Here is a 25,982-nt window from a genome sequence, read left to right on the forward strand (position 1 = left end):
CCCCCTTCTCCCTTATTCTTCCCCCAAATAAAATCTGACAAAAGTTGCTGTGTAGTCAATACTGGTTTAGGATTGCCATCAGGCTTTCATTACTCATGTTTAATGCCTGACCAATTCATTTTGTTCTGCTTTTGTATGTGTGCAAGCAGAGAAGTTTTCTAGTTTAACTTCTGAGCAGTCAGACAAATGTTTACATTACTTTCCCTCCTATTCTTCTGCTTTCAGGAGTTTCTAAATGACCCCTGAGATACTGAAGAGAAGTAAGACATCTTATGTCTGCTCAAAGGAATTTGGATTTCCAGAGAGAAAGCAGTCACTGGTGGTCTTAAAGGCTAGCTTTATAAGCCCTCTTAGTATTTATATCTCATATGAAATAGAGTGAAAGGAACTGGAAGTCCTCTCTACTACTACAACAGTTGTTACAGCATGTAATCCCTTTCATAAACCGATAAAATTTGTATAAAATCCCCTGGCCCTTTAAATTGTGGGAAGCTACCTGAAAACACCGCTGCTATAATGGGTCTAAATTGACTAAAATTAGTAATTTTGTTTTGTGCCAACATACTGTTTTGACCGAAATAATTTTTTCATGCCCAGTGCTTATCATTTGAATGATGTTCATCCTGTCCATTTTCAGCTTTTGTCTCACTAGACCGAGTGCCAAGTTTTTCTCACTCTTAGCAGTAAAAATTTGTGGTTTTCCTGCCATCATGCTGGTTCCTGTCTGTGCTCCTCCATATTCCACTTTGTTTCCTGAATATGGTAGACCAGAATTATGTGCACTGCACTGTTTGGATTTTGCTAGGATTAATAGTATGAGTATTACTCTTGGTCTAGAGAAGATTCTCTGAGACACAAGTGAGCTGTAGTTACATCCTTCTCCTCTCATGCTTATGGCTGTCTCATAGTGGTGGCTTGTGGTCAGACACAAGATCAGTTAGTGTAATGAAGTCTTTCCTACTTTGTCATTTCTAATTAATATGTTCTTATCTTTCACGAGAAGGAGGCTCAGAAGTGTATGACTGTCAATCTCATACTACTGAATTTCTACCTACCTCTTTTTCTCAAGGTCCTACCATCCCCTCTATATTCATAAAGTTACCCAACCTTTTGTCCTCAATGCACTGCATGAGTACATTCCTACATTTTGCTCAAAAACTATTAGCAATATATTAAACAAAATTGCCTGCAAGACTGGTGCTTAACTCCACCAGTATGCTTCCTATAGGCTTACATTTTCTCTTTTCTCACTTAGTAAATTGTGTTACCTAACAATTCCTGTACTAAATCTCATTTTCTCAAGTTTATCTAATAATTTATTTTCCAATGTGTCATCCTATAGATAATTAATGGCATTAATATAGAAGTAATAAAGTAGATTTTTGTCTCCCTAGAATATCTAGGGGGAGTTGCTTTGGGGCTTTTTTGTTTGGTTATTTTTTTTCCTTTCTGAAAAAGGTTACAAGGCTAGCCTGTAATAATCTACCTTTTGAGAACCGATTTTATGCAGTGGCAAAAAAATGATTAATTCTACTTTTTCTCTAGGACAAAAAATAAAAAAGAGGCTGTAGCATTCTGAAACAGAATGCTAAAAGCTGTTTGACTAAAAAGGCTTTTCCAGTATGTAGCATTACTAGTTTTACCTACAACCAATTTTAGGTTTCTCTAGGTTGTGTTTTTTATATACCTAATAACTAGCTATTGTTTACGTTGAGGAGAGACTCCGCAGTTGGGGAAATGAAGGTAAAGGAAACTCTCGGAGTCATTTTCCCACTGTAAAGTACAACTTTCTCCACTGAGAAAGGAAGAGTAGACCTCTGATTCTGTACTCTGAAATCATGATCTTAAACTTCCTTTTAAGGAAAAGAAGTGGCAGAAATACCCTTTTAATAGCTCTGTTGACAGTGTCTGCAGTTAAATAAATGGAGAACTTACTGCTGCATTGACTCCACTGGTCTCGCTTTAGTTTTAGTAAGATGGATGTAGATTTCAGATTTATGAATAGAATGTTGTCCATTTTGCAAATCTAATGTTTACAGAGCTTCCATTATTTGAATTTTGTTTTGGTACAAATCAAACTTTTAATGTTTTCAAACTGAGGATTGGGTCGTCTTCTCTCTATTACATAATCTAAGAATAGATACAACGGACATAACTTCTTGTGGATGCTTATAAATCTCACAACACAATGATGGTGGTTTCTCACCAAGTAATCTGAAATTGAACTGTCAGGAAAAGACTATGCAACAGATACAGAAAAACAAAGTTTGCACTTGCTTTAATATTTTGAAAAGGACTTAGAATAGTAGTAGCAAAACGTGTAGAAATACCACAATCCTTTGGTTGATAAATTGGCTAAGTCAGCTGAATGTTGAGTAGGAATCAGCTAGGAATAGTTTTGACACAGGACATTTCTTTGAAAGAAATAATTGAGAATGTGACAGCTGACTTTTTTTTGTAGCATTTCTGTAGCCACTGAGCATCACTATAGGAATGGTGAAGATCAGCGACTAAAAGAAGCTAAATAATGATTTAATTTTTCTGTTGTCACTGGGCTAGTCAATACATGCTCTTTTTAACAAAATGTATAAGGAACTGCACAGAATATTTCTAAATTACGCACACACAAAAAAAAGAAACCTGTTTTGTACAGCAGAACAGTTTAGCTAGATACTCAACAGAGAAAATAACCTGGGCATTTTAGGGTATCCACAGGGAAAGATCCCTTCTCTTACAAATACAAGGAGTTATGCAGGTTTTTAAGTCTCGAAGTACGCACATGGCATATCTTTAAAACTTACTGCATCTGGGAAATTTAGTTGGAACAGAGATAGATAATATGGCTTGCCTTAGCACTGTACTTTGTAATCTGTAGGGGAAAAAAAAATCTATGCAAAATGTTTGTGCTTCATGCATAGAGAGTGCAGTTTTTAATGGATTGATCTTAATTTTCACAAATTAGTCAAAACAACTTTCTGAGGGCTGCTTTCCTACTTAAATGACTGAATTAATTTTGTTTGGACTTCGACAGAAGCTGATCTATGAGCAGAGGCTAAGCCTGGAAAATGTTAAACTAGTAGGTTAAAATTTCAAACAAATACGAATGTAAAATGGAAATGATTATGCAGCTGCTTCCACTTCTGCTGTGATCTATGAAGATTTACTGCATTTTATAAGATCAACTTTGTGTACTGTTATGTAATCTGAATACTATTTTTACTGAAATCCAAGTAGTCTCATATACTAACACATTGAGAAGGATTCTTCTCAGTTGGAATACATAGAACACATTTTGTAATAGATGCTAACCTTTTAAAAACATGATACCCAGCATTTTTGAATGACTTCAGTTGTTGTTCCCTTTGCTAGATATAATATCAGAGGAACAGCGATAGGTGATAGAATAATGAGGTAATTAATTATTTTCTTCCTCCCCTCCTCCTTTTTATTGCCGTATAATGGATTTACCAGGTTCTTGTTTTTCATATCTAACTGGCATTTTAAGAATCGCTATACTTTAAATGCTATGAATTTCAGAGCATATTGCTTGAGTTATATTTAGCTGCATGGATTGCATGGAAATTGAAAAGAAATGGCAGTGTATACATTTAACAACCTATTAACCTTTTTATTGTGTGCCGTAGAAATTAATGGAATTTGAATAGTGTGTAGTTTGTGAAAAGCAAACACCTTTTTTTATTCAGCTGCTGAGGAACGTATTATATTTGCATGTGCCACTGCTGACTTGCTTTGTCTGGTAGTAGAGAACACCCAGTTCTGGACAAAAATATTAGAATACATATATCAAAGACCATTTATACTTTTTGCTTGAACAAGGTTATGGAACTGAGCATAATTATTAAATCTACATTTGATAACACATATTTAGCAAGATACATGTTAAATCTTATACATTTCTTTTAATGAAGTGAAAAAATCACTTGATCTTGTATTCCTCATTGAAATACTTGAGTGAATTAATTGTAAGAACATATAAGGCAATTTGGGCAATTGTGCTTGGCCCCACGCCATAAGAGGGAGAAACTCTCTACTGTGATTTAATGCCAAAGGCTATATATAGGGGAAATGGCACAAAATCATTCTAATGATAAAAATAAACATCTTGGCTTTGTGTGGCTGGAAAGAAAAGACTCGGGATGTGGTTTCATAAAAGTCTTAGCCTGAATCCTATATTTTAAATGCCTACGGGGAAAGTATTGCAGATGTGTATTTCTTTCTCTTATATTCCAACCTTAGCTGCGATTGGAATATATGGATTTAACTTGGCAACTTTTTTAAAGGTTCGGGAATCTGTGTACTTTTTGTACTTTAAATTTCACAATAAGCATTCTTTCTATATTAAACATGCTTACCATGGAGTTCTTTAGCTCTTCAGTACAGCCCGTGGGAATATTTGTTTCATATTGCTATAAATTTAATATAAAAATGAATGATGCATTCAGCATAGAATTTTTTTTTTATCAGTGTATTTTTCTCTGATTTTCATTGTCATTCTGCAGCATATCAGGTGAAAATTTAAAAATGTTTTGTAGCTGAGAATAGTTGAAACATTGTGTTGGAAGACTGGGAAATGACTTAGGAGTGCATTATTGTAAACATTTATTTTTATATGATCAGCCATGAAATAACTTGGACTTTAGGGTAGAGTTGGTGTGCTGTTGACATGATCGTTTTGCCCTTGTTTTTGAACTATCCTAATGCTTGAAATTTGACAGCAGTGTAGTAACTCTCTTTCATAGGTTCAGAGGCTTCTAAAGGAACATGGTTACTTGGTAATTAAAATCAGAAATATAATCAAATCTTGATATTCAGAAAAGGGATATATTTTAATGTGGTGGTTGTGGGTTAACCCCAGCAGGCAGCTTAGCCCCACACAGCTGCTCACTTACTCTCACAGTGAGATAGGGAGAAAAAATCAAAAGGGCAAAATAGTGAGAGAACTAAGGTGTTGAAGTGAAGACCAGTACAACGGCTTATTGATTAGTCACCCTCCTAAACTAGATTTGACTTTGTTGGTGATAGCCAGCTTGTTAAGACATGTGGTTGGAATTCTTGGGCAGGAGCATGGTAGCTGGCAGGTGGATTCCTCTACATGGTCAACGAAGAAATGACCATAAGGCATCAGCGAAATAGGTTCTAAATTAGTGGTTATAAGCCTTAGGTACCCTGCAGTTGTTTCGGATAGGGAAAATAGTTCAAATGAGAAGATGGCAACAAGAGGGAAAAAAATAGTATCTTAGCTTGAAAGAGCAGAAGAGAAGGAACCAGGTTTTCTGGTACTTGGCAAAAAGAGACGATGTTTGTCTGGTGTAAGTAAATTTGGAAACTTAACAAGTGACAAAAACCCTTAATATGGGAGGAATCAAGACTGAGCTCGATACAGAGCTGAGACAAGAGAGATGGAAAAAGGAAGCAAGTATGTGTGAGCCAACTGCTGCAGCCTGGCTCAGAAGACTATCAGTCTGCGATAATGGTGTTTGGAAGAAGCAGGGTTGTCTAGGGTACCAGATTAATTTTATGGCAGCCACTCTATCTGGACCTCTAGTGGAACAAAGTTTGTAGCAGAATTCCTGTAGATTGTTTGCAGATTCGGTTGATACATAATTTTTCGGTTTTCCCTCTTTTGAAAAACATACCATTAGTTTTGACTGCCTCTCTTCTAACTAGTAGATGAGCATAGTCGTTTTAAAACATGCAGGGCTAGTTAGCCAGAAATTATCGAGTAACATAGATTGGGAACTCAGGTCTGCAGCTCGCTCTCAAAAAAAAAAATTTTTTTAAGTGCAATGTGTGACATATTCTGCTTTAAGAAACAAACTAGTTATTTAATTGTGCAAATTGCACAGATATTCATTAAAAAAATTCCTTGTTACACTTGAGAATTTCTAAACATACAGAAAATGCCCTACGTGACCAATTTTTTTCTTTTTTAAGGCTTAACTTACATGTTTACATCTCTTCCATTTCTCTCTATGTATAATACATAGCTGTGGATCAGTCTGCATCACAGGGTTTTTGTGGTTTTGTTTTTTTCTTTTGAACCTATGTTTACTTGAAAAAAATATAATGGCTTCACTTCTAAATCTCTATTCCACTTATCTAGGGCTTAATTTAAACAGGCTTTTGATAATTCATGTTTACAACAGTGGGTGTTGAAGACTTCAAACCTGGCTGATTATAAGGGGAAAAGTTGTGCTTTGGTTCATGTCTATATTCTTACTTTTGGAAGTAATATTTAAAAATTATCTTTCCATGAGCACACTGCATTGAAGTGGTGAAAGCACCATACAATATCTTGGGCTCAATCTTACTAAGACTACACACACCAACTTTATTGTAAGATATTGCACTAAGGTACCACAAAATTTGGCAAAATACACTTAAAAAGGCTTTATACCTGCAGACCAGACAGTAGTACTGAATTATTCTGAAGTCAGAGCACTACCTACAGTATAAGAGCGTAACTAAAACAAAGTTCAGTCTCATTGGCTTTACAAGACCTAGTGTTTTCTGTACCGTAAAATTAATAACATTAATATGTATCCAACATTTTTCAGGCATCTTCATTATTTGATGCCTGAATGTGAATACATAATACAACTGTCTCAATTGATGGAGTTGCCTGCGGAGTGCTGACACAATGTGCATAAATTTAATTAGCTGACATTTTGTGCTTGAAAGACTACACAGTTTGGAAGGGAAGCAGCAGCTCACAGTCAGGCTTAGCTTAGGCTGAACTTCAGAACAGTACGAATTGCACAGCGCCCTTCTGTATCTGCTGATGCTCCAAGTGATTAGGCTACTATCTAAGTTTATATTGGCACAGACAGGAATTGCTTATCACAAATACAAATGAAAATTAAAAAGACACAAAAACAAATATGTTGGATTTTTTAATTGTTTTTTTGTGTGACTTAAAAAATGTATAGAAAATCTGTAGTTATGGAAAAGTCGTACCTCTCAGAGAATAATTTTTCCTGTAATGTTCTTTGTTCTGAAACGTCATTAGATTGGGCTCATGTTTATCTTTTCTGGAGAAGACTTGCATCTGCCAGGTTCCTGCTTTTAGCAGTATGTTACTAGTGTGCCCGATAACAGTATCACAGTTATAGCCATGTGTACTTGGCTGCATTCTCCCTGTTGAAGGTAATCATTGACTTTACAAGATAACTAAATACCAATCCATTCATGCCTTTTAAAATAAGACCCAAACCCAGGATTTTAAATTCAGAGCTGAATTTAGTGGAAAGACAGTTTTTACCAAGAGCTGCTTCTGTGCTTCTGCTTTTATTTAAAAATGCATGATTCTGCTGAATAGTCTTGAGTTTTTTTGGTAATGTCTGCATTCAAGCCTAGGGGAATTTAGAGGAGGAGATTATTTTTCTAGAGATGCTAAGGTGAAAAATTATGCAAGAAGCTACTTTGGGTTACCAATTAGTTACTTTAATACTGTTTTCTAATCCCAAGACTTGTTACTGCTATCTAGCAAGTAACCCTTCTGAAAGAGCTAGACAAGTCTATTGCTTTGTCAATCCTAATGATGTTTAACTTCTCAGCTATTTCACTCTACATCTTTTATTAATTAATGTGGATACATACACTGAAAAAACAAATAGCAATCATAGTAAGTGATAGCTGTAAGGCTAGCAGGCATGCTTCTGAAACCAAAAGGGTCTTACTGTGCTGAAGAGCTGTGTGTGCTGTTTCCAAAGCTGTGTGATCACTGATGGGGTTGGTAGCAGAGTAGTTGTTACTACGTGATTCTTGCTTTCACTTTCTCACACAAAACCCATCTTTTTTTTAAAAACAAGTACAAAACCAAATATGTACAAATAATTGTTTAACGTTTCTCTAAGTGTTTTATGTAGCCTATCATACACATGTCACCCGTCTTTTTCCTTCACATAGAATTAAACTGGTGAGGAGAATAATTCTGTGATCTTTAAAGGACAGTAGGTAAAGAACATGGGCTTCTTTTTTTTTTCCTCTGTTGTACGAAGACTTTGTGAAGAACCCTCTTCTTAAATCTGTTGAAGATTATAGTTGAGACTCCATATAGGGGCTAACTAACAAATACAGTCTATTTATTTGGTGTAGTATAAGGAGGAACTAGAAAATAGCCTAGAGATTTTTGAGGGGATAGAAAACTCTCAGAAAGGAAGTAGTAGTAGTCTATTTTTTCTGGGATTGTTTGCTAGACAAAATTCTAAGAAATGTATTATAGTAAATAGTCCACTGTTAAGTGGATCTATTGGCTAATGCTTACAAATCTTTTCTGGTTTCTATAAAAGATAAGTATTAAAATACCTTTTAAAAACTTAGCTGTATTAGATGATCTGTCTTAGTATGACAGTTTGTGGTTTGGGCTTTGTTTTTGTTTGGGTTTTTTTTTTTTAATCTGCAGAAATGACTCATTACTTGCATTCATTTTCCTTCTTTGCCTAGCTGTAGGATAACACTTACTTTACCTTAATTTTTTTGGTCCATCTTTCTCCTATGACAAAAATGAAAAAAAAATCTAAGCAGACCAGTGGCCAAGAGAGTTGGTTATGAGAGAAATCTGGTGGGTTTTTTTCTGGAAAAGAGGACTTGTTGCAGGAGTCTCCAGGATCATTGACTAAAACACCATACCACATTACTTTTGGACAAATTCAGGTTACTAGCTTTCTGGTAGCAGTGTACTGACGTTGCAAATATATTCAGTTCTGGCTCAGTTTACTTTCCAGGATCATATAAATTCCTGTAATAGTTTGACTCCTTGCATTCTGCTAAAATCTGTACATGTTCCTTCTTGAGAGTGACATTCCCCTTGGACTGTGTTCAGGACCTCAAAGCTAATAGCAACCCTGACATGGAATAAAAGAAGAAAAAGAGTTAGGTGCAGGTGCTGGGATGTGACAGTTTGGTTATAGCTGGAATTATGGGGATCTGCAAACTTAAGGGCTAAACAGGAAAAATTTGGCACCAGGGTCTTTTCACAGATGAATCAAAAAGTAGATTCCTGGAATTAAACATTCACAAAACAAAAAATACAATTTAGCTATTTTTCACTGTTTTTCTAGGAAATCTTCAGCTGTATCCCTCACTGCTAACATATGTGATAGTTGCTACAATAATTGATCTCAAATCATCTCTTGCCTTAGGAACTTTTTTAAAGCTGTCTAAATCTTGAGTCTTGTCATACAGAAATAGGGAAGAGAAATACATTTAATGAAATTTTGGGGGAAAACCAAATCACACTGGAAGGCACACTTAGATCCTTAATAACTTTTTAAATTTTAAAAACTTCCATTTTGGCATAGATTTTTCACTTCAGAATTTTGCTACCTCATTATGTGTGGAAGATATCTCTAGCACTGAGGAATAAAATAGCATGTGAATTTTGCCAACAGCTGAAGTTTGTTCTTCAGAGAGGGAATAAAATGTTGCATCACTTGACATTCCACTGTCTTGCATGCTATTCTTGTTCTAAGCCAGGATGGGGAAAAATTTAAGTCTGTAATTTTACATTTGGGATAATGTTGATGTCTGTTCCAAGCTTATGGAGAGTGTGTTTGAATGTCTAATTATTATTTTATAGTCCTTTTTGATAGCCCATTTCAGTGTTTAGAGATGGACTTTCAGTAGTGTTCTCTTTGTCTGCAATTTATAGACGATCTGCTGTTGCCCGCATTCAGGAGCTTTTCAGAAGGAGGAAAGAAAGAAAAGAGATGGAAGAACTGGAAACGCTGAATATTAGACGTCCTTTAATAAAGATGGTTTATAAAGGTCATCGGAACTCCCGAACAATGGTACAAACTCTTTGTCTGTTTTGGGAACTGTAGAGATTTTTATGGCATGAATCATTGTAGCTGCCACATTGATATGCTTGACAAAAAGGATATTGTAATGTATTGTAAGCACTTTTTCTTGTATATTCAGTTGGAAGCCACATAATTTGTTCGAAATGAAAATTAAAATTAGTGTGACTCATGTGTCACCATGCTAGGCATTTAAGTTTCCTTGAGTTTAAGACTCTCTCCCCTTAACTTCCTTTGAAATCTTGTGTATTTTTCTTCTTTTTCATTTTTTCTGTCAGCTTAAGTGGTATAAAATGTGCCTACCTTCAAAATTTTTCCTTTCCCTTCCAAGCCGTTCAAAATTATTATTTAATCTTTAACTTTAAAGAGCTTGAAGGGAAAGTCAGGATTAAATCATAGTTTTGAAGAGCCTTGACATCTCTGACTTAAAAAAAGGAAATAGTGTTAGTTATTAAATCGTAATCTAACTACTAGATACTCTTTTTCATACAAAATACTGTATTTTAAGAAAAATGTGTTTGTAAAGCAGTGGTGCATGAGAAACAAATGCTGTTTTCCTTGCTATGTCTTTTTTTGCTTTTTACAGTATTTTGAAGATGTGAAGTTCTGAGTACTAGGTGGTATTTTGTAAAAGTAGCAGGTGTATTATTTTGCAGATGATCTGAGGAGTAGTCCCTCTACCTTCTAAAGCAGTTTCCTGGAGTTTGTGTGAATGACTTTGATTACACTGGGGAAAATGCTTCAGTAAATGCATATTTCACCCTCATAAGCAACAAGCCTTAGAATTAACTTTGATTAATGACAAGGAGTTTTGCACTGCATTTCAGAAATAAATTTTAATTGCTCGTAACACCGTTAGTTTAAAAGTTATTGCATCAAGCACTTTGTAGTCAAGAGATACTAAAACTAAGCTTCCCTAAGTGGTCTTAATTCAGTCTCCATCTGCGTATGTGTTATCATAAAGATTATTTCACAGATTTTATTGTTTGGTTTCTTTGGGATGTGGGTTGGTGTTTTTCTTTTGTTTCACATGAGCACCTATGACAAGGAACGTACACAATGGAAGACGATGTAATTTTCCCTGTTGGTTTCTATGGTGGCAAACTTCCTTTTAATTTATTTTTTTCATTAATACCCACTTTCTGGAAAGGCAAGGGCTGATGGTATTTCCCTTTTAAATTTGTGAAGGAGACAGTTTAGAGAAGTCTTGTTTCCTATGCACCTAAGTGGTGCAGGGATGAACTCCCTGTGATCCAGGAGGAAGCAGTTAACGACCTGCTATGCCACCTGGACACTCACAAGTCTATGGGGCCCGATGGCATCCACCCAAGGGTGCTGAGGGAGCTGGCGGAGGAACTTGCCAGGCCACTGTCCATCATTTATCAACAGTCCTGGTTAACAGGGGACGACCCAGACGACTGGAGGCTTGCCAACGTGATGCCCATCTACAAGAAGGGCCGGAAGGAGGACCCGGGGAGCTACAGGCCTGTCAGCCTGACCTCGGTGCCGGGGAAGATTATGGAGAGGTTCATCTTGAGGGTGCTCACAGGGCACGTGCAGGACAACCAAGGGATCAGGCCCAGCCAGCATGGGTTCATGAAAGGCAGGTCCTGCTTGACCAACCTGATCTTCTATGACCAGGTGATGCGCCTAGCGGATGGGGGAAAGGCTGTGGATATTCTCTGCCTGGACTTCAGCAAAGCCTTTGACACTGTTCCCCACAGTATTCTCCTGGAGAAGCTGGCGGCCCGTGGTTTAGACAGGTACACTCTTCGCTGGGTAAAAAACTGGCTGGATGGCCGAGCCCAGAGAGTTGTGGTGAATGGAGTCAAATCCAGTTGGCAGCCGGTCACAAGCGGAGTCCCCCAGGGCTCAGTTTTGGGGCCAGTCTTGTTTAATATCTTTATCGATGATTTGGATGAGGGGATTGAGTGCTCCCTCAGCAAGTTTGCAGAAGACACCAAGTGGGACAGGGTGCTTGAGGGTAGGAAGGCTCTGCAGAGGGATCTGGACAGGCTGGATGGATTGGCCAAGGCCAATTGTATGAGGTTCAACAAGGCCAAGTGCCGGGTCCTGCACTTGGGTCACAACAACCCCATGCAATGCTACAGGCTTGGGGACGAGTGGATGGAAAGCTCCCCCGCAGAAAAGGACCTGGGGGTGTTGGTTGACAGCCGGCTGAATATGAGCCAGCAGTGTGCCCAGGTGGCCAAGAAGGCCAACGGCATCCTGGCCTGTATCAGAAATGGTGTGGCCAGCAGGAGCAGGGAGGTGATCATGCCTCTGTACTCGGCACTGGTGAGGCCGCACCTCGAATACTGTGTTCAGTTTTGGACCCCTCACTGCAAGAAGGACATTGAGGTGCTGGAGTGCGTCCAGAGAAGGGCAACAAAGCTGGTGAGGGGTCTGGAGCACAAGTATTGCGAGGAGCGGCTGAGGGAGCTGGGGTTGTTCAGTCTGGAGAAGAGGAGGCTGAGGGGAGACCTCATCGCTCTCTACAATTACCTGAAAGGGGGTTGCAGAGAGGTGGGTGTTGGTCTCTTCTCCCAAGTGACTAGCGACAGGACAAGAGGAAATGGCCTCAAGTTGCACCAGGGGAGGTTCAGGCTGGATATTAGGAAAAATTTCTTTACTGAGAGAGTGGTGAAACACTGGAATAAACTGCCCAGGGAAGTGGTGGAGTCACCCTCCCTGGAGGTGTTCAAGGAACGTGTGGACGAGGCATTGTGAGACATGGTTTAGTGGGCATGGTGGTGTTGGGTTAATGGTTGGACCTGATGATCTTAAAGGTCTTTTCCAACCTTAGTGATTCTGTGATATTAGGGTTATGCAGGCAAATTGAATAATTCTGGTACTTCCTTACTTTTGAGAACTTAATTTGGCAATCTTACAATTTTTTTAAATAAGCGTATTTTAAGTGTGATTCTTGTATTGTCAGAAAGTAAAAGATAAATAGCATTATATTGATGTTTGGTTGCACCATTGGCAGGGTTGGAACATTTTTAGGCCCAGCACACAGATCCCTGCCATGTAACCACCTGAATGATGTCATTAGAGTACTGAGTGCTACCGTTTTCCGTGAAACAGAATTGAAAGTACGGCAGCAGGGAGTGTGGCGGTAGTAGAATGATGGGGGGTGGGATTTCTTGTTTCTCTTAGCTCTTGGAGGAAAAAAAACGCTCTTGTGAGCCCCAAATCCCTTTCTTTTTCTTCAAAATTTGTCTTTTGCCATGTGCCTTCAGTTCTGTGTCTCTCCTGTCTCCTCCTCACTACTTTTCTCTCCAGTCCTAGTCATATGTCCTTTCATATATATGCCGTTCTTCCTCTATTCCATTCACCACAAGTCTCAAGTACCCCTTTTAAAATATTGACTTTAAAGAAACTTTTCCTCAGTAGAGCATCTGTGTGTATCTAATAAATGGAATAAGTTTTGTATGCATACAGTAGAATTGAGTGTGTATAAGAGTTTGAAAACAGAACTTTTAAATGTGAATTTCAATTCTGTTAATTTATATGGTGCTAAAATTAGTTTTTATGAATATTATAAATGTAAAATCAGCAGTTACATAAGAGAATACAAAGGAAGCAGGGAGAAGTCATAACTGAGAATTAAAATATACAGTTATTTATTATTGGACATAATTTAGATGTACTTCTAACAGGATAATGAAAAATATATATTAAGAGGAGCTAGAGGACAAAAACTGCCAAAAGATTAAGATATTGGAAACACATCTTTAACTACAGAATCCAGGAATGCAGTTCCGCTGGCTTATTTTTAGATATCAGGGTGAGTTTATTGCACTGACTGCAATCATTGATACATTGTCTATAGAATAAGATCTAGCAAGCCTGAAATTTAAAACTGGACATACTCATGCTGGAAATAAAGTACATATTTTTAATAGTGGTAAGGGTTCAGCTTACTAATATGATTCTTTATCATGGTGATTTTTAAATCAAGATATCTGGGGCAAAGCACAGAGCAAGACAATGTCTCTGTCCTTTTCTCCAGTGCATTTTCTGAGAAAACTATGCAAAAAGAAAGATAAGGATGCAGGCATTGTCCTCTTTAGAGCTTTATTATGATGTGTTACTTGGGAAATAATTCCATAGTAGGATTCTGTGTAAATGGTCTCAAACTCAAAATTCTGTTCCTTATGCTGGAGATAAATACCAAAAATGATGACATTATTTATTGCTAAACTTCAAACATTGGACATCATCTCTGTGAACTCTGAAAGCTGCTGTGTAGCAAACTTCTGTTTACATAGGTATCTCTTTTGCCCAGTGTACGTCAATTTAAAGAGTTCATAAGAGGTACTGATAACTGTTTAAAGTGTAATCTTGTGTGTAGGATTAGATTTTTAACTTTCAGACTCTTTTCTCCAGCACAAACATTGTGCTGTTGTGGAGCTTTCAGCTCACATCTTGTGACTGAGTTTTGACTTTTCTTGAAGCAATGTCCCTCCTCCCTCTGCCACCCCATCTAACCTTTCACCCTATAGATGATGTAGGACAGCAATAGAGGAAGATTCTGCTGCCTAGCCTGTTCCTATTTTAAATAGTTTAACAATGGTTATTTTGATGTCCTACTCTGAGTAAAATCAGAAGTGATTTCTGAAGGAGATCCTAATCATCAGTGAAGGAAGCGACCCATTCTTGTTTGCTTAGAGTAATTGTTTGGCTTCGTTTGGGTTACATCTTTTTAGGAAGGGAGGGCAAGAGAGACCTTGGCATGGAAAGATTATTCTATATTTAACAAACCTAGTAGTTGCTTCTTGAAAAAAATATTCTAGGGTGGCTTTTTTGACTCAGAAATTGAGTAAGCCGCATTATTTCAGGCTGTAATCATAACGGTATCTTGAATGTAACAGGTGTAGAATAATATCCACTTCCTTGAAATATAATGTTGATATCTGATACTACTGCCACTTTTTCCTGGCCTGCAATTTCTCTGTTGTTTACACGATCATTTTCATTGTAATGCTGCTCTGTTTCATAGGACAGAGTGTTTCATCTGCCTTCAGTTCCAAAACGCATGAGATTGCAGATCTATGAAATGCTCAAGGAGTCTGGGTTTTCCCACTGAATTAGTAAATACACAATTACTAAATAATATGCATTTACTACACAAGTTATTATTTATAAATAAATAACATTTAGGAAATAGTATAGTCCAATATAAATAATAAATGTATTAATCCTTACAAAAAATAACTCATATGTATAAATTATTATCAGATAATACATTATTCTTGTAATCCTATGACAATACTATGTTTTGGAGAGAGGGATGGGAACAAAGAGGAGAAAAAAAGTTCAGATTTATCAACTCGCTTGTCTCCTACAGGGTTTTTCAAGTCAAGTACAGGTCAAATTAGCTATTTTGTCATTGACTGTATCTGCTACTTTCTTTAATTCTCAGAGTCAAGGACAATACAGTCTACCCATTTTGGGGGGTGAGAAGGTGACTTCATCAGAAGAGTGTTCAGAGCATTGTTAGCGAATGTGTATCTGGAACAATGATGTTGATAAGACCATGGATATTTATGGAGCTTAAGACAGTAGGTATAAATACCTACTGAATTATAGCACTTCGCACAAGGAAAGGGAAATAGATGGTGTAATAAACCATTATATAGTATACTAGCCTAAAGCATGAGCATACTGTGCCCCCCTTTTCCTTTTACCCAGAGGATGTTGTTCCTCTCTTCATCGCATGAAGCGAAGGAGCAGAGGCTGTGTGTTGATGTTGGGGGAATAAAGGCAGAATGAGACAGGAAGCCTTTGCCATCTCCGTCCCCCTGCTCCAAAGGAAGCCTTCCGTCAGCCTCCCTTAGTGCTGGCAGAGCTTCTTGGAGAAGCTGCCAGAAGGGAACAGCCCAAGTGCACGCTGTCTGCATCACTTCACTGACTGTGAGGCACTGCAACAAACTATACAGTTGTGGTGAGAGGTGGCTAGTTTTCTGGGAGGCTTCTCAAGGGCCTTGGATCTTTCTGCAATGCCCTTCAGGCAATGGCATGTCCAGCCCAGTTGGGTTCAGTCACAAACAGATGTGCACACTTTAACTCAGAATGCCGTGTTTGTGAATTGCCTCCTGTCTTTTCTGGTTTATGAAAAATTCTTGAGTAATTTGTGCATCTTTCAAGTAAAAATTATTACCATGTTATTCTCGGAGGCGTAGAATTTCCTCCTTCAAATGTACAGTTCTCCAGTCAGAGAAGTCTTCCTTGAATGTTTTAATTACAGCCAGTTACAATCCAGGGTCAAACTACTGTGTTATCAATGACATTATAGAGGAGTTAGCTGTAGGCCAAAACCAGAGATCATCCAATTATAATTTCTGATGAGTGAGTGATTTAAAAATGAACGTAATTTGTGTGATGTTAGTCCAGTCAGTGCAAAGTAAAATTCCATAAAGTGGCCCAAGATGCTAGAATGACCTTCAGTGTGAACAGTAGGCCCTCAAACAACTCACTGCCTTTGCAAGATAGAGCTTACCTTGCTCTCTAAATTTACACACAGCAGCATGTATATTTAAAATAATAATAATAATTAAAAAAATAGTCCATGTTGGCAATGTGTTACACATACTCTTTGCTGATAGCATGGGAACACTGCTGATGCGTGATAAATGTTAGCCATGTCACTTCAAACATTCTGCAGAGGTGCTTGGATACCTCAACAAAGTAATGACAGGAACAACCATATAGAAGAGAATGCATCATGGCTGTGTCAAGAAAACTATGGTGGTATTGGTTCTACTTGCAGGGGGAGATGCTTCTACTTTCATCTGCTATTACTGTAATAGCTGAAGTGTTGCTTCTACCTAGATGCCTTCCTTGTTCAGCGGCTTATAACTTTAATTTTGGCCTTGGACTAAGAAGTCTTAGTTCTCATCTGATTGATTATAGAGGGGGGAGAAAGAATTCCTAGGTTTGGTTTCATGATTCCTTTTTATCTGTTGGACCCACTTAATTCCCACCTCCCAGTTTTCATAAGCTTCTATCTTGTCTCCTCTTCCTCTGTAAATGGAAAATCCCCGTCAGCTTGTCACTCACTTTAATTTACCAAACTCTTCCGAAAAACTGTTTCACATACCCCTGTCTCCACTATCATTCTTGTCACTTTGGAAAGTGACAAATCTGCTGTCTTTATTTCCAAACTCGCTCAGTCTGCCCCGACTCCTCTCCTTTTTCCTGTTAGCAGCCACTTTGCTCTGGAGATCTTTAACCTTTTGAATTTTCTTTCTTTGATTATTTTTCTTTAAATGCTTCCTTTAAATTTTCTTAAATGTTGTTTCTGCATTTGCAGAGCTCTTATTTCAGAGGCAGTGTTATTACAGAAACGGGAGTATACTCTTTGATGCTGCTTTCCAAGCTAGTCTTATGAAGTAATTGTTATTTTTGTTTTTACTGCAGATAAAGGAAGCCAATTTTTGGGGATCTAACTTTGTCATGAGTGGTTCAGACTGTGGCCATATTTTTATATGGGATCGGCATACTGCTGAACATCTCATGCTGCTGGAAGCTGATAATCACGTGGTGAACTGTCTTCAGCCTCATCCATTTGACCCAAGTAAGATGATAATTTTTCACAGTCTGCATGTTCAGGTTATCTGTAGTGAAGCATTTTAAAGCTCAGTCTCAAATTCTTTGCTCAATAGAGCATTGTAATGATCAATGAACTATTGTTCATTTTTTCCCCATATAAATTAGATAATACTGCTTTTGATTTTGTCTTTTACTAATGACCTTTGGCCCTTAAAACCCTCCTTACTCAATAACGTCTTGGAGTGAAAATGTTACTGACATAATATTTATAGAAAGTTAAGATGTAGTAAGAAGAATCTCAATTTCTTGCTCCCTTCAATACATCAAACGTTTTCCGTGACACTAATGAGGGAAATATGGGGTCACTGAAATGCCAGCAACACTTTGGGAATTGATATTAGAATCTGGTCTCTACTTGACTCTGTTGAAAAAATTGAGTGACGTGGGTCTCACTGGCTTTATGAGATTAGAAGAATGAATAAAATTCATAGAAATTCTATTAATTTGTATTTAGGGGAATATATTTATAGAAAAGATGGACCAAAGTATTAAAGGAATCATATGTTGTCTGACATGTAGATGGAAAATCTGAACCATTCTGCAGCTTCTGACCCAGTCAAGGAATGTATTCATGTTATTTCTTTTTTTCACAGCTTACATGGCTGTAGTGTGACAGTCAGCTGTAAATAGATAAGCAAATAAATTTATAATAATACCAGAAGAGGCTGGGGTTTTTTCAGAGATTTTGTGGAAACATGGAATACTGCCCTTCATTGGATAAGCCTTGAACTTTTAAATGCTTAATCGAAATTGTGTTCCTGTACATGTTTGGAGTGTGTGGCTAGGCTGGACGTCCCTTTTGGAAGCACCTTTCAAAATGCCCTGTAGCTTTACTGATTTCTTGATGGAGTGTGACTGTCTCCCTGTCACACACAGAAAATGTAATGAAGAGGTCATCCTCCTTGTGGGACAGTTAATCTTATGCAGTTTTCCAGTTACTGAGATCTTTCTATGGAACTTTTATTCCCATAGTGGTTTTGTGCAATGATCTAGAGAATGTTCTGCAGCTTTTTGTTTTCCATATTTTAACGAGTGTTTATAAGAGCATCCGTTGCTTCTTTATATTTCAATATAAAACAAATTTACATGAAATACACTGAAATTATCAAATGTCAAAATATGTTTGAAATGATCTTGCTTCTGTCTTTGTATCTGGGCCTACAAATCCTAAGGCTTTGTTATTAATGCATATACTTATCAGGCTGTCAGCAGAAATATTAGTAGTGGCTGGGTTTGTTCTTACTTTCTGCTCCTGTTTTATGTATATTCTGGTGCTTTTTTTATTTAAAAAAGGAGGGTCTTGATGTTTACATGTGTTTTCTTCATATATATATTAAAAACATGCAATCTATAGCTCATCTCATATGGAGACTTAATAATTACATAACTATGTTCAGCATGGGAACTGACATTTGCAAGTAAATACTTCAAGTTAAGTGCAGAAAATATTGGTAAAGACATAACACTTTTAATTTAGAATTACTATCAATTCTTTCTAGTTCTGGCCTCTTCAGGTATTGACTATGATATAAAAATTTGGTCACCATTGGAAGAATCCAAGATTTTTAACAGAAAACTTGCAGATGAGGTAAGAACCTTTCCTCCTTTTTCACAGTAATGTTGAATCTTCCAACTCTATAAAAGCCTTTGGTGCAAATTACTGATATCGAATTAACAGAGTTATTTAATGTTCAACAAATGAGCTACGAATAAAAAGCTGCCCTTTGTAATAGCTAACTTTCATATCCCTGGCAGCACACGGAGGCACTTTGTATTTCATTAACTCTCCTAGAAATTATATGATATGATCTGGTATTACATACATGAAAGAAGTTAGAAAAAGTATGAACAGTCAGATATAGAAGGAAAACTGACAGGAATTAAGAAATGAAGGTAGTGCCAGTCTTTAAACAAATAAATTAACTGAAGGAAATACAATAATTTACAGAAGAACAGGGAGTGCAAAAATCAATCCTATTAAATATTCTGTGGCATAAAAGGGAGTTAAGCTTAAGATTGCAAATTGGAAACTTCATGGAATAAAGCAAACATTGCAAGCCCAATCAATTATAAAAGTCTGTATGTAAAGTTATGTACGCAATAACAATGTATATAGCAACTGGCCTATAATGATCATATAGTTGACTGCTGAATAATCCTATTTTAGTGATTTATATAACGTAATTTATTAAAATGTTAGATATTTTTCTCTAAGTAATATATTAGGGCAAATTTGCTTGTGGGGTGTTTTGGAGTTTTTTGTGCAATCTCTTGGGACAGCAGGCATATAGTAGACTGGGATTTTAAAATTATTATTTCTCTGTATTAGTGCTATATCTATATAAAAAATAAAAGTAGCCCACAATCCTTAGCCACCACACCCACATCCCCCTGAAAAAACCCCAAGCCATCCACTTGTGAGTTTTGAACCTTTCCCATTATTTTAGTAGTAGTAACACTGAGTGAAGTGACACTTCTTTGTATATCGTATGATAGTTTTAATCTATGGCATGTTTTGGAGCTGTGCAAAGTGCCTGGTAAACAGGTGATAATGACAGAAAAGAGGCGCTTTGATTTGGCTAGGAGAAGGCCACTGCAGACATTTGCAAGAACATGTTCCTCACAAAAGGAACAGGCTTGAGAAGGAGTCTCAGGAAGAAAAAGGAATGCATTCTTTTTCTGCCTTACAGCAGCTGATCTGGGAGGAAGGACTGAATAATCGTCAGAACTAGTCTCCACCTAAAGAAATTTTTATGCTAAGTGATAACGAAGGAGTGTAGTCTAAAAGCTGAGAGACAAGCTAAGGTGTGGGATTAGAATTTAACGGCAAAGCAAGAAGGATGGCAAGGAAGTACCACAAGGAAGGAAGGAAGGAGGCAAAAGAGCCAAAAGTATTTGTTAGTGAATTTTTTTTCCTTGAAACTAAAACAGTAGAAGCTGGCTCTTTCAAATCATTTAGATGCAAGCTGTAGATCTGTTTAGAAAGAATTATGGAGCTGAAGAATGTTCTTGAACTGGGATAGAGTAATTGCTTGTGTTCCTTGGATTTTCTCCAAAAGTTTCAAGCAGCATGAAGACAGGAGTTTAGGGTAACCTCATCTCTTTTCCTTCCCACATTCTTGGCCAGCGCTGCTGCTAGAACTTTGTTCTTTACAACAGTTGCCATCTGTAACAGCACTTTCATCAGTCCTCCTTATTTTGTGCAAGATCTCATATCTTAATATCTACCATGCATGGAGACAACAGAATGATGATCTTACTAGAATATTCTTTAGTTAGACAATTGGATATCTGTAGGCAGTCCACTGTCTGACTTTTCTTACCACATACAATTGGTGTAACTGTATTTGATAGTAATTATTAAAATATTGCTCCCTGATTGTAATTTTGGACTCTGTAAATGCCTTTTGCATAGGAACTTCGTATCTACAAACCCATATTGATCTAGTACAGTTTTGTGTTTATTTTTGATGCTGTTTTTTCCCCTTCCCTGCCTCCAGGTTATAACACGTAATGAATTAATGCTGGAAGAGACCAGAAACACTATTACTGTTCCAGCTTCTTTTATGTTACGAATGTTGGCTTCATTGAATCATATAAGAGCAGGTGAGAGACTTGTGAAGAGCTTGTCCACCACATTGGTCTATAAAATAGCAGATGGATTGGGGAACCATCAAGACCTTCAGCTGTCTGTGGCTACATTTGGGGTTGGTGAGAAGATTCAAGGGTTTTTCAAGGGTCTCTTAATAGAAGCACTTAGCAATTGCTTCTTTAGGGTAAGACTTGCAACACTTTTGCAGTTGTTATTTTTTACCTCAAAACAAAGAGCAAGAAAAGAGCAAAATACATTTTTAGATGTTACCATACTATCCATCCTGAAATAGCTTATTCCTAATGTAGTACTAATTAGATGATGAAAAATACTCTTCTTTACTAAGGACTGATCTTTAAGGTGAGTGCTCTGCGATGGGAAAGCTATTGGAGATGACTGGAATGAGTTGTAAGATAAGCTGACTGTCATTGTGGGCTTGGAATTGCCTACGGGCGAAGGAGGGTGTGAAGATACAGGACTGTGGGAGAGATTAATGGGGCCACTGGCAGCTGTTTCTGGGGCAGCAGGTACTAGGGTGTCCCTTCAGCAAAGGGGCAGTTCCCTAGGGGCTGAAACTGCTGATATGAGAGGTTGCATGGAGAATCATTGTTGGGAATTGGCGTTCCTGGATGTTAGTGCTGAAGAAGTTGACTGCAGTGGGTTGATACTGAAGATGTAGAACGATGGCGAGACATCATACTGGGTAGGAAGCACGAAGATGAAGTTTTGGGAGGCTGGTATGACATATGGGGCGGAAACCTAACAGAACTGTAGATGAAGGTGAAAGTGACTGTAGATACTGAATATGGGGACTCCAGCACTGGCTGAGCAGAGCAGCGGGCTTATTAGTGTTGAGGTAGGAAGGAGGCTCTGCCTGGCAGCCGCTGCTGCTCCTCTTTGACCTCTCACTGATCTGTGCGAATTAGAGAGCCAGGAGGATGCCACTGTATCCAGCCCAGTGGTATGCCATGCCACTGCTGTAACTGAATGTATTATTTCGGGTTTGTTATGTTTATTATTTCTTCATTTGTTATGATATCTTTGGAGTAAAATACTCACAGAACTGCCCAACACTTGAGTTACAACAGTTTCAGCAAAAATCGGTGTTATGGCTGGGTGGAGTATTTCTTAGCGTGACAGTGCCTTTTGTTTGAGTGATAGATCTTGAGCCAATCATGTTCCCTCACACATTTCTGTATTTGCCTTTCTCTAACCATTTACATCAAAAGGTACTTTTTCTGATGTATACAGTGACAGATAGCAAGTCCCCAGTTTTCTGGAGTATACAAATTTCTAACTGCAGTTATTCTAGTTTCAGCTCCCCAGAACAGTGTTTCAATCCCCTGTATTCGCCATCTCTTTTTAATATTATGCTTTCGTTCATCTTTCCTGTGCTGTGACAGCCAGTCAGCAGCTACAGGTTTTTCCTTTTGTATACAAATTTCACTTCTATGCCTGGAAATCCTTTAGGGCTTTTCTCCTGTTCTCCTTTCTTGTGGTAACATTTCTACCAAATCTCTGCTCTCAGTCCATACGGACTTTCTTCTACCGTATAACCCACAGCCACCGTGCATTGTGTAATAGCCCAGGGAGATAGTATGTTACAAATATTTACAAAAAAATGAAAAGTTTGGACGTTCTCTTTACTAAATCTCTGTGTCTTACAGACCGATTGGAAGGTGACAGATCAGAAGGCTCTGGTCAGGAGAATGAAAATGAAGATGAAGAGTAACTGGCAGTTGTGTGCAAGCACCTAGACGTTAATGGGATTTGTATACGACATTAATTATATTTTTCCTTACAGAGCTTTAGTGCAATTCTAAGGTATTGCTTTTGGATAACCTAACCTTTTGTTTTTGAATGACTGTGTGCATGACTTTGGGAGAGTGTGCAAGTAAAATAAGCAAAAATGTTTTTAAAACGTTTTGCCATGTATGAGGGGTGCTAGAAGATGCAAAGTGCAATATTTTCCTTAACCTGCAAATGTGGGAGCTTGGATCAATGTTTTAAAGTAACTTTCATTATAGTAAAAACGTTGGTTCAAATAAATTTCTATACCTGCTGTTTGCATGTTTGTTGCTTTCTAATTAAAAGATTTGGTTGTTTTAAGTAGTTTCGTGTTTTTTCTTTGTGCAGCCATTGATTTATCACCTTGTAACTATAACGCTGTTACTGCCTTCATTTGCATTCTTTCTTACAATGTTTGTGAAGTGACAAATACAATTATTTCTTACAGTGAGCACTGGGATTCTCTGTGACTTTGAGACCCCATGCCTCCTGGTTCTTGCATTTCCATGGATGTAATCTACACATACATATACAAAATTGTCTCTCCATCACTCTTACTATAGTGCCACTTCACATACTCCATGCTGGAATCTGTAGTTCTGGTGAAATAGTTGTGTTTCACTAATAGATCTGTGAGTATGCGTTCTTTGCAACAGCAGCAAATATATCTTAATTTCCATTTGATTTAGAATAGAGAAAATGTAGTGGAAAGGAACTTGAATTTGAAAATTCCTGTGCATTAGTCCCTAGGCATAATTATTTAGGAAGGAAGGCAATTCAGTCCATGTAAAAGGCTCTACGCTTCCTCCATATATTTTTTGGGTGGCAATGGGAAAGAGGAAGTGAAGGAAGGAAAGCGGAGCAGGGAAAGAGCAGCTTTACTCAATGGCTGCTCTTGCCAAGGATGGCTCCATCGGCAATTACAGAATGCTGGGAAGAATTCTAAATCAGGTGGACGAGGGTACTGGAGGCTTCATTACCCTGTTATCATTAAAATACACGTTCATCACACAGTCATCACAAACTTTGCTTGTATCAACAAAAAGAATTCCACACACCAAATGAAAAATAACATCACAACATTCCGATACCCTAAATCACAATGCAGGCAGGCTGAAAGGACTTGGGGAAGGGATATAAATCACAGAAATAGAGGGAGATGGGAAAACTAAAACTATTTGAGGAGACGGAAGAGAGATTTGTGAGGGAAGAGAAATGGGAATTATATGGAACTCAGCTGGCAGTAACAGCGAAGATACTTGGGCAAGGGAGGAATAACGGGGGAGAGGAGAAGTGTGAGGAGATGGATAGGGTGTTTGTTTGTTTTATTTTTTAAAAAAGGAGAAGATAGGAAATTATTGAGGAAGAGCAAAGTATAGATGCTTTGAAAGTGATGCAGTGAAGCGAATTTAGGAAAGGAGAAAGTAACTGTGGGGGAGAGAAGGTTTTGGAGGCAGAGGGTGCTGAGAAAAATGGAGGTCTCGAACACTGAAGCATTGTGGAAAATGGGAAACTTCACACCCAGAGGAGGTCGGTGCAACAGAGGATGGAAATCTGGTAAGCATTTGAGAACATATCTACTGTGAACAAGGGAGAGTGAAGGAACTCAAGGTAAATTGTTTGTTTGTTAAGGTATGGAGTGAAAGTAACGGCTGATAGGGATATTTGTCTTTTCTGGTGACACAAGGAGAAGGACTAAGTGGCCTTTTTGTTGGAGAAGAGAGCAAAACGTTAGTTTTTCCTCATGATGTAACATTTTGGGCAAGCATTTGTAGACCAGCAAGAAATGAAAGAATATTTTATGATTTTTGTGGTACACCCATTTGGGGACAGGGGGAACACAGTTGTCTAGAGCTATTCAAACCTTGCACTGCACTGAGCAATAGTTTTACTATCACATGTAAATTAGCCTTGAATTTTTATAACAGAAAAGAGTACTCCTCTCATTAGATTTTAAAGAACTATATAGTAAATATATATAGTGTACTTAGTGTATATAAAAAGTAGGGTTGTCTGCTCTACTTTAGTTGTTACCAGTAAGAGGAACAAAGCCATGTTTCTGTTCTGTGTGGCATCTGTTGCAGTGGTGGACCTCTTCCATAGCTGCAGGTCCTGAGCAGTTCTGTGAATGAAATACAGTAACACAATGTTTGATGCAGTTGTTAGGTCCTCTACAGATGATATCTGAGATGTATTTGCTTCCAAAAAGAATGACCATGGTGTTTCTACAGAAGTCTGACTCTTTTTATTTAGAAATTATTAACTTCTGCCTTTTGAAAACAAATTCTTTCTCAAGTAGGTATATGGAGAGGATACCCTTTGTCTTCACTAGAGAGGGTTTATAAATCATCACTGTGGATGTCTGTCTTTCTAAAAATAAAAAAGCTGCTTGTGCCACTTGTGTTTTAGTCGTAGCAATTACCAGCAAATAGCATACAATATAAAACAAAAGCAACAATCTTGTAAATGTCTTTTTTTCAGAGTTCTCCAATAAGCACATTGTTCCCAAAAGGTCTCTTTATTTATTCAAAGGCTAAATATTAACTTTCATTCCAGATGCTTAGCTGTGGGTTTACTGATTAAAAGGAGGGTTGAATCTCAATAAGGGCAAAAGTTTAATATTTGGAAGGTTTTTCAAACTTCAGTGAAGCTTTTCAAGCAGTTTTTCTAAAACTAAGATACCCATAGGTTTCAGTTCGGGTTTTGGTTTTTTTTCATAAACATTTAGGCAATGGACTAAGTCTCAATTCCTAGAACCACGCAGTAATAGGAGCTGTTGGCAAGAGCAGGAGGGATGCTGGTAAATTGCTAGAGTTTGTAGCAAAAGAAAATTTGAAAATGTTATTCAAATGTGTATAGAAGTTAATAAATAAGTAATAAACCAACCCACAATCCAAAACCTCACAATTTTAGAAGCGAATCTTGTGAGCCGAGGCTGATGTCAGGTTGGGGGCTTTGAGGTGGGTGATGCTGCAGGAGCTCCCTCTAGTGCCACCATTCGTGCTGCCTTGGTAGAAGCAGCCGTCCTGTGTGCAGAAACAGCGATCTGGGGGTGTACTTCACGCTAATTTGATTGCTGCCATAGTGATACAATACTTAGGACCATCATTCTTCCTTTCAGGTAAGCCAATGAGAGGAATAGACCAACAAGTAACAGTCCATAA

The 25,982-nt window shown here is 37.8% G+C and overlaps 1 protein-coding gene across 4 annotated transcripts in view; it reads left to right on the top strand.

Annotated features, from left to right (window-relative positions):
- Positions 1-23,136, top strand: part of DCAF6 (DDB1 and CUL4 associated factor 6) — a 93,710-nt gene extending 70,574 nt beyond the window's left edge. For 3 of the 4 annotated variants that reach the window (XM_059826947.1, XM_059826953.1, XM_059826971.1), the window contains 6 exons: positions 3,370-3,411; positions 9,674-9,812; positions 17,247-17,403; positions 18,938-19,026; positions 20,939-21,044; positions 22,698-23,136. In XM_059826947.1, the coding sequence (XP_059682930.1) occupies positions 3,370-3,411; positions 9,674-9,812; positions 17,247-17,403; positions 18,938-19,026; positions 20,939-21,044; positions 22,698-22,762 (598 nt within the window). In that variant the 3' untranslated portion in view covers positions 22,763-23,136. The remainder of the gene's footprint in view (positions 1-3,369; positions 3,412-9,673; positions 9,813-17,246; positions 17,404-18,937; positions 19,027-20,938; positions 21,045-22,697) is intronic. The other variant, XM_059826960.1, reaches the window with a different exon arrangement.
- Positions 23,137-25,982: the final 2,846 nt, after the last annotated feature.

The sequence above is a fragment of the Gavia stellata genome, chromosome 1, assembly GCF_030936135.1.
Source record: "Gavia stellata isolate bGavSte3 chromosome 1, bGavSte3.hap2, whole genome shotgun sequence".
Lineage (NCBI taxonomy): Eukaryota > Metazoa > Chordata > Aves > Gaviiformes > Gaviidae > Gavia > Gavia stellata.